Raw genomic sequence first — 16,188 nt, 5'->3', positions numbered from 1 at the left:
AGTGCTGGATAAGATGAGGACGTCCACCAGAGAGATGAGACGCTGTAGGAAGGACAGAGACGCTTCCACTTCCAGACCCTGAGATGCGTCGATCACCTCCAACTCATGCTGAAAACACACACAGGGCATCATCAACATCATCTGTAGCAACATCATTATCATCACCACCAACATCATCATCGTCTGAAGCAGCAGCAGCATCACCGTCATAATCACAACCACCATCATCATCAGCAACATCATCATAACCACCATCATCATCATCACCACCATCATCATCATCAGCAGCAGCAGCATCATCATCACCACCATCATCATCTGCAGCAGCAACATCACCACCACCATCATCACCACCACCACCATCATCATCACCACCACCACCATCATCACCACCACCACCACCACCACCATCATCATCACCATCATCACCACCACCACCATTATCACTATCATCATCATCATTATCTGCAGCAGCATCACCACCACCACCATCATCACCACCATAATCATCACTATCATCAGCATCATTATCTGCAGCAGCATCACCACCACCACCATCACCACCACCATAATCATCACTATCATCAGCATCATTATCTGCAGCAGCATCACCACCACCACCATCATCACCACCATAATCATCACTATCATCAGCATCATTATCTGCAGCAGCATCACCACCACCACCATCATCACCACCATAATCATCACTATCATCAGCATCATTATCTGCAGCAGCATCACCACCACCACCATCACCAGCAACATCACCACCACCATCATCATCAGCATCATTATCTGCAGCAGCATCACCACCACCACCATCATCATCACCACCATAATCATCATAATCACCATAATCATCACTATCACCACCACCACCACCATCAGCAGCAGCAGCAGCAGCAGCAGCAACATCACCACCACCATTATCTGCAACATCACCACCATCATCATCTGCAGCAGCAACATGATCATCACCACCACCATCATCATCTGCAGCAGCATCACCATCATAATCACAACCACCATCATCATTTGCAGCAGCAACATGATCATCATCAGCACCACCATCAACAGCAGCATCACCATCATAATCACAACCATCATCATCATATCATCGCCACCACCATAATCACCACCAACAGCACAACCACCATCATCTTCATCACCATGCATCAGCTGCTTCTAGTCAAAGTTTGAGATTGTTATAAGAACAATCACCATATCTCAGGAAGTATGAGTCTTTTTTTACACACTCACATAAATAATCACAGCAACTCTAACACCACACACACACACACACACACACACACACACACACTCACCGTGGATGAAGTGGCCGCAGAGAGCAGAGGCAGGATTCCTCCAGACGCCATGATCAGATTATCCAACACCTGAGAGATCAGATGCACCGTGTTGTGCACAAACACCACATTCTCGCTGCTGTTCACAAAGTCCATCACCGTCTTAGTGGAGTGGCTGTCAACACACACACACACACACACACACACACACACACACACACACACACATCAGCAAGACACAACGACAACAACTTCATCCGTATTCTCACAACTCTCACAACTCACCTCCTCCACATCTGCACGTCCGTCTCGATGGAGAACAGCAGGTCGGTCAGCAGGCGCTGGTGCATGTGAGACCACTTGAATTCCGGGATACGGAACATGCTGGAACGAGAGGAGGATGCAGAACCGTCTCGGTTCTGCGCAGACGTGCCGGCCGCACCTTGGGCTTGGGCTCCATCCTGCAGAACCATATTAGCTAGCTTAGAGTTAATGATATCATAAAGCCACAAGTGCCCCTGTGCTAGAACCACAAGTGCCCCTGTGCTAGAACCACAACTGTCCCTGTGCTAGAACCACAACTGCCCCTGTGCTAGAACCACAACTGCCCCTGTGCCAGAACGACAACTGCCCCTGTGCTAGAACCACAACTGCCCCTGTGCTAGAACCATGACTGCATATGTTCTGGAACTGTCCCTATGGGAGAACCATGAATGCCCCTGTGCTAGAACCAGTCACATTTAACACAGTTTTAGCAGAGATTAGCACTAAACTAGCATTATGATTATAATATGTACTGTATATATGTGTGTATATATATATATATATATACACACACTGTATGTAATGTATAATATGACCTGGATAAATACGACGTCAAATGACACGTTTGCATTCAACCATTTTAAACAAAAACAAAAATAGACTTTTAGCAACATTTAAACGGCTAAATCCAAGTTTTGGCTAACATGCTAACATTTAAACATCGACTTACAGCAGCTGAGGTGCCTTTCAGCTCCAGTCGTTCCGTGTCTATAGCCACGCTGGAGACGTCCAATCTAGCGATTTTAATATCTTTGGGCTTGAAGCCTGTCTCCACACTGGGGCTCTCTGAGACACCAGGACCGTCCTGAGGGCTGGGGCTTGCCTCCGCACTGGGGACCCCTTGAGTGCTCGGGCCCTCCTCCGTGCTAGGGCTCGTCTCGGCACTGGGGCTCTCCTGGATACTAGGACCCTCCTGGGGGCTGGGGCTTTTCTCCACACTGGGGCTCTCCTGGACACTAGGACCCTCCTGGGGGCTGGGGCTTTTCTCCACACTGGGACTCTCCTGGACACTAGGACCCTCCTGGGGGCTGGGGCTTTTCTCCACACTGGGACTCTCTTGCATACTTGAGCCTTCCTCTGTGCTAGGGCTCACCTCCGCACTAGGGCTCTCCTGGACACTGGGAACCTCCTGCGAGTTGGGGCTTTTCTCCACACTGGGGCCCTCTTGACCCTCATCTGCACTGGGGACCCCCTGGACACTTGGACCTTTGTCTCCACTTAGGACCACCTCTGTGCTGGGGCTCACCTCCACATCGGCCTGCACCTCTATGTCGGGACCTTTCTCCACACTGGGGCTCTCCTCTGTCCTGGGGCCCTCCACAGAGATCTCAGATTTCTTCTCCTCTTTCTGTTCTCTCTCTTCACCATCTCCATGGACTGAAGTCTCAGAAAGAGCCTCAACTATCTCATCTTTCTTCTCAGGAGCCTCTCCTCTTTCTGATTCGTTTCCTCCTTCACCTGGGTCAGAGGTCATTTCCATTTCATCCGCAGTTCCGAGTTGCTCCTCTTGTTTTTCCGAGATCTTCTCCGCGTTAGCTTCCGGATCATCTTCTAACTTCTGGCTGCTTGCTTCTGTGCTTTTACGATCATCTGCTTCACTCTTGTCTTCATCAACCTCTTTACCAGCATCTGTCTTTTCCTCCACATCTTCCCTTTCTGTATCCTTTCCTCCCACTGCTTCCTGGTTGTGCTCCTCCTTCTTCGGCGTCTCCTCGGGTGCCTCCGATTCACCTTCATCCTGTTTCTTCTGAACTGAGGCTTTTTCGTCCTCATCTTTCATGTCCTCTTCTTCAGCTCTGGCTAAGATGTTTGAAACGGTGACTTGTGCTCTTTCCTCATGTTCGTCATGTTCTCCACAGATTTGCTCCTCCACCTTTAGCTCGATAATGGTAGATGGAGGTTCTAGCGGAGTTTGTGCTGGCTCTGCAGAAAGTTCGCTGTTCCTGCTCGACCCGGAAACGGTTCTGACCCGAGCGTCGCCGTCGGAACCCATCCGCTGGTATTCATGAAAAACGTGGGATAAGCTCTCTTTGTGCTGCTCGAAGGTGACCTGCGACGAGAAACGGACTTTCAGCATCAATACAGTGAGAACACCATGACGAACCCACCAACAGCTAACCGAACATCCGTGTGGATCCTGACCACCAGTACCAGTACCAGTACCTTTCTTTAAAAAGCATCATATTCCATTTTTATATTACAATAACAGGCATTTACAGCAGGTTTACTTTATTAGAAACAAGATTTTACGTGTTCTGTACACCGTGTCTGTTACACTTAGCAATTTTATCATTAAAAATTATATCATTCATAATTATTATTAAAATTATACGGTTGCTTTTTTTTTTTTTTATAAGACAAATGCAATGCAGTAGAAGATAGTCGTCTAAGGAAGGAAGGAAAAGGGGAGGTGGAAAGGAAGAAAAACAGTGAATAAGGAAGGAAGGAAGGACAACAGCGAGTAAGAATGAAAAGAACAAAGGAAGGAAGGGAGGAAGGAAAAAGGACGGAAGGACGGAAGGAAGGGGAAAAAAACCAGTAAGGAAAGAAGGAAGGAAGGAAGGCAAACAGTGAGTAAGAATGAAAGGAAGGAAGGAAGGAAAGAAGGAAAACAGTGAGTAAGAAAGAAAAGAACAAAGGAAGGCTGCTGTGGAAGAAAGGAAGAAAGCAATGAGGAAGGAAGGAAGGAAAAAGGACGGAAGGATGAAAGGAAGGGAAAAAAAAGAGTCAGTAAGGAAGAAAGGAAGGAAAGGAAGAAAAGAAAGAAAGAAAGAATGAAGGAAGGAAACATTGAGGGAGAAAAGAAGGGAGGCAAGCGAGGGAGGGAAGGAAGGAAGAAAAACAGTGAGTAAGAAAGGAAGGAAGGAAGGAAGGAAAGAAGGAAAACAGTTAGTAAGAAAAAAGAACGAAGGAAAGGCTGGTGAGGAAGAAAGGAAGAAAGCAATGAGGAAGGAAGGGAGGAAGGAAAAAGGACGGACGGATGGAAGGATGAAAAGAAGGGAAAAAACAGTCAGTAAGGAAGGAAGGAAGGAAAGAAGGAAGGAAGGAAACATTGAGGGAGAAAAGAAGGGAGGCGAGTGAGGGAGGGAAGGAAGGAAGGAGGGAAGGAAGGAAAACAGTGAGTAAAGAAGGAAGGAAGGAAACATTGAGGGAGGAAAGAAGGGAGGCGAGTGAGCGAGGGAAGGAAGGAGGGAGGGAAGGAAGGAAAACAGTGAGTAAGAAAGTAAAGAAGGAAGAAAAACAGTGAGTAAAGAAGGAAGGAAGGAAACATTGAGGGAGGAAAGAAGGGAGGCGAGTGAGGGAGGGAAGGAAGGAAAACAGTGAGTAAGAAAGTAAAGAAGGAAGAAAAACAGTGAGTAAAGAAGGAAGGAAGGAAACATTGAGGGAGGAAAGAAGGAAGTCAGGAAGAAATAAATCCAGGGAAAAAGGAAGGAAGGGAAATATGTAACGACGTGAAACGTGACGAACGAAACCTGATGAAAGTCATTTTAAAAGAAGAACGCTACACTCAAGTCTTTTTTTTATTCCACGTGCAAGTGAAGAAGTAAAAGTCACGCGCGAGTTATTCGGCGAACGTGTTCGTCCTCGACTCCGCCCGTCTCCGCCTCCTTTCCTAACCGCATAGGCCTGCGACGGAAACATCTGCAGCCTTAAAAACTCCCTCGATCCTACAGAAACACAGCGCTCACGGAAGAGGAGGAGGAGGAGGAGGAGAAATGAGGAAGAACTGCACCAACAAACGAATGCAGCTCCATAAACACCGCCGCTACCACACAACTACACCCGGGAGCAGCGCAAAAGCACCGCGATTTCCACGTGACAAATGAGTGCAGGCTACTGCGGAAACGTCTCTATGAACAATCACACGGCAGAATGGGGGGGGGGGGGGGGGGTCGATTCGCGCTCAAGCACCAATTAGCAGCAGACGGTTTGGCAAAGCCCATCTAATTTAAAACCCTCCATTTATCACAAAACACAGACAGAAAGTCAAACACACCACTGGAGAGAGAGAGAACATACACACACACACACACACACACACACACACACACACACACACACATTAGCATTTAGCAGAAAGCCCCTGATTATTTGTAATTAATTTGCGGTTATTGTGCTAAATTAGCGTGCTAGCAGGCAGGTCGTTAATCTTCTCGTGGGCATGATTGGTAATCCATACTGTACGTGTGTAGGTGTGTGTGTGTGTGTGGGTGTGTGTCTCAGCACACGGATGCCCTTTAAACTGCAAATCACCACGTTAGCACGCCCATTAGTTCACGGCTAATTTGACATTTAACATTTAGAAATTAAAGCCGTGCTCTGGAGCGTTTTTTTGTTTTTTTTTTGATGAGCCTAGTAGATGCTAATGATGAAAGATTTTCACACCGAAATAACCGTTTATGACACCGACACGTTTTTGTGAACGTTACTATGTTATGAAAACCTTTAGTCTTCATTTTAATCAGAGGGACTCGGGTTGGTAGGGATGGGCGACGCGACACAAACGTCGTATCGCGATTCTCCGAGCGATTCCCACCACAACGATACGTGATGCACGTGAGGAGATACGAGTCTGCAAACTAGTTCTTAGCCGATCCCGAATAAACTAGCGCCGCGTAAAAAAAGGCTAGAATAATGTTACTTGACGTCTGCGAGAAAGTATTTATTTGTAATTTGTTTCGGGTTTTTTTTTTTCGATTTTAAAAATAAAGAAAAACAAACCATCACTGGAGCGGAGGGGGGAAATGTGAAAATCCCCAAATGTTCGTTTATTTCTTTTACAGTCTGTTAAGTACGCTTTACCAATCAGTTTGTAATTGGCAACAAAAAGAAATAAAAAAAAAACACAAAACGATATCACAGTACGAGTGATATCGGTAACGTGACGTGGTTCATCACTATATCGATATCATATCGTCGTATCGCCCAGCCCTAGCGATGGATCGTCCAAACAGCCTGGATTAGACGACGGATAACCTTCTCCTACCCGTGTTTACGATATTCTTCTAAATAATCAATAGCATCGATATTAACGTAGGCTAAATATATGCAGAAAGATTACAGAATTTCAATGCAGTTTTATTCGTACAGCATTTTAACAATGGGGCGAAGCAGCTTTAAAGAAATACATCAATTACAGATACAAATTTTCAATTTATACAGAATATCCCTAAATTCCACTCTTTTATGTTTTCCCAAAAATTGCATTTTAATACAGAAATATTTTTAAGTGCTATTATTATTAGTAGTAGTAGTAGTTGTTGTTATTTTTACTATTTGCATTACAATTCTAACAGCAATATATTTTAAAGAAAGTCAAAAGTTTATTGTTACATCATTTTAAATACGACACTCTCTCTTTTTCGTTCATTTTTGCTCCTTTGTAGACACTTTAAGCTAACCCTTTGTTCTAGGGTCCCTAGGTAGGCAGCATGTTTGGGTTTGGGCAGTCATATAAAGTCTGTCTTATTCAGGAGGTGGAATAAAGAAAGTTGTCATCTTAAGCGTCATTAATTTGGACAAAACTGCCCCAAAGGAGCTCATATAAACCAGGATTCAAACTTAAATACTGCTATATTATCTCATGTATATGATTCATCTACTAATGTTATTATTATTATTACACCACAGTGCAGTTGAACTCTCGATTCTGATTGGTCGGAAGGCGTTGATTCTCTTTCTATAGCAGCTCAAACAGCGGTTCTGGCTGGAATTTATATTTAGTCACTGTTTTAATACGTTGTCGTTTCTATAGTAACCAAGACTCTATATATATATATATATATATATATATATATATTTTATTTATTTTTTTTATTTTTTTTTAAAAGTGTGTGATTCTTGACACGGTTAAGTTTTCCGGTTCCCACGTCAGCACTCCGTAAAGTAAGTCCTGCCAGCTTTACGCCTTGCGGTTTCATGGACGTTCTAAAAAGATGAACGTAACTATAACTGGATAAAAAAAAAAAGTACAATGTTTAGCACTGCTTTGGTATAAGAGGAATAAAGCACGTCAATACATGATCTTATGTAAGGAGAAAAAAATAATAAACTTCGTTGCAGTAACAGTACGTCCTCTTCATCACACGACACACTCGTTGATTATTTTCCTCTAACAGCAGGACTCGGAGTGTTTCATTCCCTACTCTTTATTGGGTGATTCAAACAGACCGAACGCAGATCGAAATGCTGGACCTCCAAACACAAAGTCGCTTGCCTGTTTTTCTGCTCTAAAGATCAGCCGTGACCTAACATATTTAAGAATGCCTGCATCATACGAATAGCATCCTGCAGACGGTGTGTGTGTGTGTGTGTGTGTGTGTGTGGTGGAGATAAAATTACACATGAAAAAAACCCCTGTACAAATGCAGCAGTGTAGTCGGCGACACATCACAGTCAACGTAAATTCGATTTAAACCCATTTAGCTCCAGAGTGGAAATAAAAACAACAACAAAAAAAAAAAACGAAAAGGACTCGGGGACGTGAGCGGCGTGGCGATATCGGCCGGATTTACGCTCGGCTCATCCGGCGTAATGCAAATCGCCCTTACGCAGAGGCATGATGGGAAAGAAAAGGACTGATGTGGAGTGGAAAGCATGACATTTATTTTATTAGTGTGTAATATAATTTACTCCGCTGCATAATCACTCCATTCAGCCGTGCACTCCTGCTAGTACTCTACCGCTAAAGTAACAATACTCAACACTCACGTTATTATTATTATTATTATCATCATCATCATCATCATCATCATCATACGAGTAGTACGTTTCTCACACCAGCGCCCGTGTGTATTTATGACATACAGTATATTTACCTGCCTGAGCAAAATGTACAGCACTACACACACTCACATAGACTCTTCTTATATTTAATAATATATACCTTATTATAAACCGTTCCGTATTATATACTATACAGAGGTATTCAAACTAGTCCTGTACAGCATTATAAACAGTTTTATGTACAGTAATATAAGAGTATGGTACAGGCTTGTGTGTAGGATTGTAAAAATGATCATATTAGTAGATTAATGTGCTATTAGCTACATTATGATTAAATATATATTATATATATATATATATATATACACACACGTATACGGTACTAAAATGATTTGTTTATAGTTTAATAAATGATGTACAATAATATATAAAGTGTAGGCTTGTTTAAGAAGATTATTTTCAATATTAAATATATAGTAGTACTATCTACATAGGTATACAGTATTCTAAATGATTTCATATACAGTTTTATATATGTATGTATGTATGTATAAAATGTTATATAGGTACTGTGTAAACGTTCTATTGTATTATATACGGTATTTACAGGAGTACATCAAGTTATATAAAACAACGTAGTTATATACATTCTGTATATGGAAAGTAGGACGTTAAAGCAGATAAAATAGTTCTATTAAATATTATAGTTATATTAATTCGGTATATATGATATACAGTTGTATATAAAGTATTTAGCATGGTTTTAGTAAACAGTAGTACACAACGCTGTATAAAATACGATAGTTATATTCATTCTGTTTATATGATGTATAGTGTTATATACAGTATAAAGTAGGGTTTAGTAAACAGTAGTACATAAAGTTATATAAAATACTATAGGTATATACATACTGTATGTACGTATATAAGGTAGGTTGTATTATATATAGTTTTAAATATGCTTGTATTATTATTATTATTGTCATTATTATTATTATTATATCTATAGACAGTTTTATATGTGGTAGTACACACGGTTTTATTATAGTTATATATTCCAGTTCCATACAGTAACACACGGGGTTTTATGCGTCTGATGCGAGAGGCCAGTCTTGGTCAGATCAATAAATAAGCGAGCGGCCGCAGAACTAAAGTGAACCGGTGCGCAGCGTAATTGGATTAGCTGGAAATCAATGGCGTCTGCAGACGCGGTGTTTCAGCGGACGATACGCGCCCGTCTCCGTACACACGCGGTGAATTATCCACGTAACGTCATTACGATACTCGTTACACCGCTCAATCGGGACAATCCGACGTTCCGATAAAGAAGAGTGTGTCCTGCTGCAGAACAGGCCACTGAAATTACCGTACGACAGACTGTACGACGGCATGACAACATCTCTAATTACACTATACTGTCAGCTTCATGCCATCACCGGTACCGAAAACGATCTAGAAAAAGAATGTTCATTACACCTGCGGAATCTTCATCTCGTCTTTATCTGTCGGTGTCTCGCAGCGGCGTCCATTTTGAAACGTTGGTGTCTTTTCAAGTCAATATAAAAAATAAATAAATAAATAAATCGACAGGCTCTATCGAACTCCTTTATCTGTACAAAACCGGCTGGAAATATCGACACTCTCTGTCGTGTAAAATCTACTGTGCTGCGGAAACAGCGACAATGTGAACAGACCTCGTGTGAAAACCTTCGATAATGAAAGCATTTACCAGAATCCCTGCTGTTCCTGTTAACTGACTCGGAGTTTGAGGAAATACACTTATATATACACGTATATATATATATATATATATACATATACACACACACACACACACACACACACACACACACAAATACAGTACTGTGCAAAAATCTTAGGCACAAATGTAGAGCTGTAGAGCAAACGTCTTCAAAAATAATTATATTAAATGTTTCTACATAAAAAAAATACTATAAAGAAAAGTAAACAGTAATAAATGAAATATATATGTGTGAAATGTGTGTGTGTATATATATATATATATATATACACACACACACACACACACACAATATATTTATACATAAAACTACATTAAGCTCATTTCTAGACATATTTACTAATTACAAGCTCAATAATTTAGCTTTTTTTTTTTATAGAAATAAACACGAGCTAAATTATCCACCACAGAATGAGAGAGTCTCTAATAAAGAGAAATATTAGTCAAATTTGCCCTTATTATTTAAGATGTTTTTTTTACTTGCGAAGATAAAATTCTCTGCGGCGTAATATGATTTTTGGTCACTGCAAGCTTGTTCACTTTAAGCATAACATAAATAATCAGAGAGAGTCAAAGTGAGAACTTTTAAATATCTCGAAAATGAGCCCTCTGTAGGATGTGGCAAGCGTAAACAAGAGAAACCTCCGTTTTTATGATTATCTTTTATGATTATAACTTGTTTAATTCATTTTTTTATGCCACAATTTTTTTTCTTTATGTGTTTTTTTTCCTTTCTTTCTTTTTTTTATTGCTTGATATATGTATTATTTTTTTTCATTTTATTTTTTTTTTTTTCACTTTATAAAAGCAACATAAAAAAATACATACTATTTAAATACTAAATTGAATATAGCAGCTATTTCTTTTACTTTTATTCTTGAATTGTTTACACACTTCGTGGAGTGGCCTTGGGTGTTACAAAAGACTACGCATAAACTGAACAAGTAAATAAACAAACAATTGTCTCATTAATCCAAATTGAAAAGGATTTCCCGGGTCCTCGGATGAAGTAGTAGCGGTTTTAATTGCAGTAGATTAAATGTGAAACTATTAAGATGTTATTTAAACCATTAATATATGTTCCTTTTTTTTTTTTTTTTAAATAGAAAATTGTTAACGTGCAAACTATACAAAAACATTCTGCTTTTTTTTTTTTTTTTTCCTTAACAGAATTTTACAAAATTTACAGAAATAATAATAATTTAAAAAAACCCCATTAAGAGTTAAATACAGCTGTAAAGGTCATTACATCATTTAGAAAAAAATAACTAAATAAATTTACATTTTCAAAAATTACAAATTAATCTGGGTTGTTCCTGAAATAATTATTTCTTGCATTACGTACTTCTTTTTTTTTTAACTTTACTTATTGCAAAAAATATACAATTATACGATTAAAATGATACAATTATAAATACAATCTATACAATGATCATAACCTCACACAACTACAAACACAAATCTCTCTAACACACACACACTTTCTTTTTCACATTTACACATTCCCTCACAGAACCCATCCCAAATACAATCTACAGTCACACACACACACACACACACACACAACTCTGATACACACACACACTCTATATATACACACATATAATTACTGTATGTATACACACACATCCTTGTGGGAAACAAATACACACTGTGTGCACATTTAGAAACTCACACATTCCGTCTCTTCCACACACACACACACACACACACACCCCCGCAGCTGTGAGCAGGAGTGTTACAGTGACAAACAGCTCTCCTGCTCCCGACTTGGCAGGAAATCTATCACGCCGCACAATAAAATTGCAATTGAGTTTCTTTTGCTCTTTTTTTTTTTTTCCTCCTCTTATAGCAGATGCATGTATCACGGACACACACACACACACACACACACACACAGTATGTGAACACGAGCAACATTAATCTTTTTGCAATTATAGAGAGAAAAGCAATCACACACTCCGCTCATGCACAAAGGAGAGATCGAAAGTAAAGAGCACGGATGTCGTGTGTGATGTTATTATTTTTATATCATTTTAATTCTTTTATTCTAATTAAAACTTGCTGGACCAAAACAAGAAGACAAAAACAAAAGGGCTGCGTGTGTGTGTGTGTGTGTGTGTGTGAGAGAGAGAGAGAGAGAGAAATGTTTTATCTCCATATTTCCACGTTTTTAAATCTATCTTTCTCTTCCTCACACACACACACACCACTAGCACAAATCTGTAGCTATATGAACAAGTTACACACCTTTCCTATGAAACACACACACACACACACTTTCTTTTCTTTCTCTTCTACACGCCGAGATAATACGGCAGAGTGTGTGTTAATATGCGAGACAAAATCACACACACACACACACACACACACAAATACTATACACAACTATCACGTTTTCCAGTTAAAACGCATTATACACACTATCGCTATCTCTATAGTCACCAATCATTTATTATTTAGGATATTATCTGAACACAGAGAGCGTCTTACTTCTAGACAAATCACTGACTTATTATTTTAAACTCTAATCAATGAACTTCATCTCTCAACAAACTCGACCCAAAAAGATATCACTTACATATTCCTCCAAGTGAAATCACGTGCTAGAGAGGACACCTCGAAGTAATAACTACATTTTTACATCTATATATATATATAGATAGATAGATATAAAATAAAATAGATAGATAGATAGATAGATAGATAGATATAAAATAAAATAGATAGATAGATAGATAGATAGATAAAATAAACACTCAGGCTGTATACGCAGTTAAAATGCTACTGGGTGCAGATGTAAATTCCTCACTCTCTACTCCGTACTATACTCGATTTCCCTTTTCTCATTGACGTCAGTGTAACACCTAAACAATTCAAAATCTCTCCTGACTAATAAGCTCATTAATAAATCGACAACCAACAATAAATCCAAACTCCATTCCAGACTTACAGCACAAGCAGGGAATAATCTGCATATTGTAAGCAGATATACGATTATACGTGAGGTATAATATAATACACTATTTTTTTAAAAAAAAGAAAGAAACCGTAAATTACAGCGCAAACACCGATGACACGCACAAGACTTGTTTCTACTGCAGCCCGCGTGTATTTTCTTTCATTCGTTTAAATTATTTTAATGTAATTAGCTTCATCTTAAATCTACAGGAAATGCTACCGGGTGCAGATGTAAATGCCACACTCTCGATGCTAGATTACTGCAGTACCTAAACAATCCCTAACACAAGCAGTTACTACTGAATAATAAACTGTAAGATGAATACTTGAATTGAAAGATTAATATCGGCTCAAGCGAGAGAGTTTCATCAGAATATAATCAACTGAACCTGCAGTGTACAGAAGACTTCCTTGTAGGTTATATGAGTGAGTCCGTGTTGTTGTTGTTGTTGTTTTAAACATAATTGACCTCTTAAATCTCCAAGAAATGATACCGGGTGCAGAAGTAAAGTCGGTACTCTCTCTATACTACACTGCACTTAACTTTTCCTTTTCCTATTCATCTGGTTCTGTAATAACTGAAGGATTTATTACGTTACTGAAGGGTAAGCTTTAAGACGAATAAACGGAACAATAAGTTAATAAGAGCTCAAGCTGAAGTGTTTCACACACAACGCAATCAACTAATCCTTTACAGAGAAATGTTCCTCAAGTATTTAAACGAACCATGTTATTTAGCAGCCAGAGAAAAAAATGTAGATTCCGATAGATACTCGTGCCGGTGAAGTCATAATAAAAAGTAATAATAAGCATGAAATGAACATTTCAAATAACGTCTACAGGTAAAAATTCCGTCCGAGTGATTAAACTATTCGTCACTTCGTCAGCGCTAATATTCAATTCCAGTTAAGTAAATATTAGTTAAGCAATGTTATATATTAAGTTGTTAATGGGAGCAACTATCCAACGTGTAGGATAAAAGTATGCGAGCCATTGGAAATGTTTTAATGAGAGGACAGCGGGAGCGAGACACACGAGTCAAATTGTAACTAAAGCTCACTTGTGCCCCCTGGTGGTCGTCACACACAATAAAACACAGTTTGGTCAATTTTAGTAACACACACTTATCTGCTAAAATCTTGTACAACAGTTCAACACTAAAATACACACACTCTCACACACACACACACACACACACACACACACTCACACAGTTCCAAGCAATCACAATACCATAAACACTGCGGTTAAAAAATGTAATCTTATGTTCTGTCTCACACAGAAACACAGAGACAGATCTTAATCTGTGACACGAACACGGGATAAAAAGCCACGAGTTAGGAAATTAAACACACAATTTATATGTTAATGTTACGTGACAAAATGACAACGTTATAAAAATATATTTTACATATAACAAACCAAAATTACGGAAGCGGGCGTTTGCGTAAATTTTCGCTTATAACACAAACTTGTGTCTATGTATACGTTTATGGTGTGTGTGTATGTGTGTGTGTGTGTGTGTGTACGCGCTATATAAAATGTCTGCCTTAACCAGGTAAAAATAAGCAGTGCACGTCAAAATATAGAATGAATACATATGACCTTTGGCATGCTAAAAACTTCTATTTCAATAAATTATAATATAATTATACACCAAATAAATAAATATGTTTATTTTACTTTAGGCGTGAGTAAATTACTGTTTGAGACCACGACACGTTTTCGTCTAATACATTTAACAGAACACATTCCCCCCCCCCCCCAAATAATTATATTTTTAATAACGTATTGTTGAATAATTAACTTTTAATAGAACCGATACGTCACAGCGGAGGTTATATATAAATATTGAATAAAAATAAATAAATAAATGAATGAAACGAATGCAATAAATACGAGGGGAGATGTTAAAATGTTGTAAATAATAACACAAACAGTAGGAATGTTTTAAAAATAAACAATTAAAAACTATTTTTAAAAATATGCAATTGGTGTGGAATGAAAGAGGGTATCTAACGGAAAAGAAAAGGTGTGTGTGTGTGTGTGTGTGTGTGTGTGTGTGTGTGTGTGTGTGTAGGCTGACCTTGGAGTGTGTGATGGAGAGCGTGTCGACCCACACGCGCCAGCCTCCCCACTCGTGCTTGATGGCGTGATAGAGGAGGATGCGGAAGACGGTGTACACCATCTCTGTGATCTTCAGCTCCTCGCCGCTGCTCGGATTTATAAAGCAGAGAGAGAGCATCCACTCCTGCCACACCGAGCACTGCAGGAGACTCCTACACACACACACACACACTCATTGTAACCCTTGCTAGAAAGAAAACATCAGCTATCAATCAATCGATCAACTAACGGTTCTTTCTCATAAGATGTCCGTCTTACTTCACGCTGTTCTCACACAACGTCGTCGTTTCTCATAAACAACGCCAACCGACGGGATAACTCTCACCAAACCACGCTGTGTAACAACGTTTAAACCTAAATCCATCCGGTACGAGTCCGTACCCAAGATGCCGTGATCTGCGTGACACTCTTCCACACTCTTTTCGTATGTTTGTATGTAATGACGCTACTGGCAGCCATTTTATGAAATAAAATCAAGGTCAAGTACCAATAACGCCGGTGTCATTTACACATCTGCGGAAACGCGGAAGGAAACAAAGAAACAAAACAACCAACCCTCTCCACAATTTGGTCAGTGACAGTAAGAAGATTTTAGACATCGGAGTCAAAACAGATGGCGAGCCAGCCAGGAGCAGAAATGACTCAACGTGGTGGCCAAGCTTTAAATATCCGGACAGCAGATCAACCCACGAAAATGTCTTCATTTTTCCTTTCTTTACACTTTTATCTACAGAACCACCTAAATGATAATAATTTAAATAATAAAAATAATAATTACAATATCACGCACCGCTGTACTCTGCTTAAAGCTCAAATTAAAATCTGTGCTTTTCTGTTCATTTTTTGTTCCCCATCAAGAAAATTTGATCATTTCTTGCGATTACTTAAAAATATAACTCGTTAACGTGGAAAAAAAAAAATCAATTATCCAACTTAACTTTTAATTAAAACGGCTACGTTTTTAATTCAGTGAATAATTCG

At 39.5% G+C, this 16,188-nt stretch overlaps 1 protein-coding gene across 3 annotated transcripts in view; it reads right to left on the bottom strand.

Moving 5' to 3' along the window:
- Nucleotides 1-16,188, bottom strand: part of lrba (LPS responsive beige-like anchor protein) — a 221,912-nt gene that overhangs the window by 170,652 nt on the left and 35,072 nt on the right. For all 3 annotated transcript variants that reach the window (XM_053619041.1, XM_053619044.1, XM_053619042.1), the window contains exons 22-26: nt 15,167-15,359; nt 2,302-3,681; nt 1,593-1,768; nt 1,329-1,482; nt 1-108 (exon numbers count right to left, since the gene is read on the bottom strand). The exon at nt 1-108 is cut by the window's left edge and continues 73 nt beyond it. In XM_053619041.1, the coding sequence (XP_053475016.1) occupies nt 1-108; nt 1,329-1,482; nt 1,593-1,768; nt 2,302-3,681; nt 15,167-15,359 (2,011 nt within the window). The remainder of the gene's footprint in view (nt 109-1,328; nt 1,483-1,592; nt 1,769-2,301; nt 3,682-15,166; nt 15,360-16,188) is intronic.

Source organism: Ictalurus furcatus, chromosome 29, assembly GCF_023375685.1.
Source record: "Ictalurus furcatus strain D&B chromosome 29, Billie_1.0, whole genome shotgun sequence".
In the NCBI taxonomy this organism is placed as follows: domain Eukaryota; kingdom Metazoa; phylum Chordata; class Actinopteri; order Siluriformes; family Ictaluridae; genus Ictalurus; species Ictalurus furcatus.
This window is presented reverse-complemented; position numbering and strand designations above follow the sequence as displayed.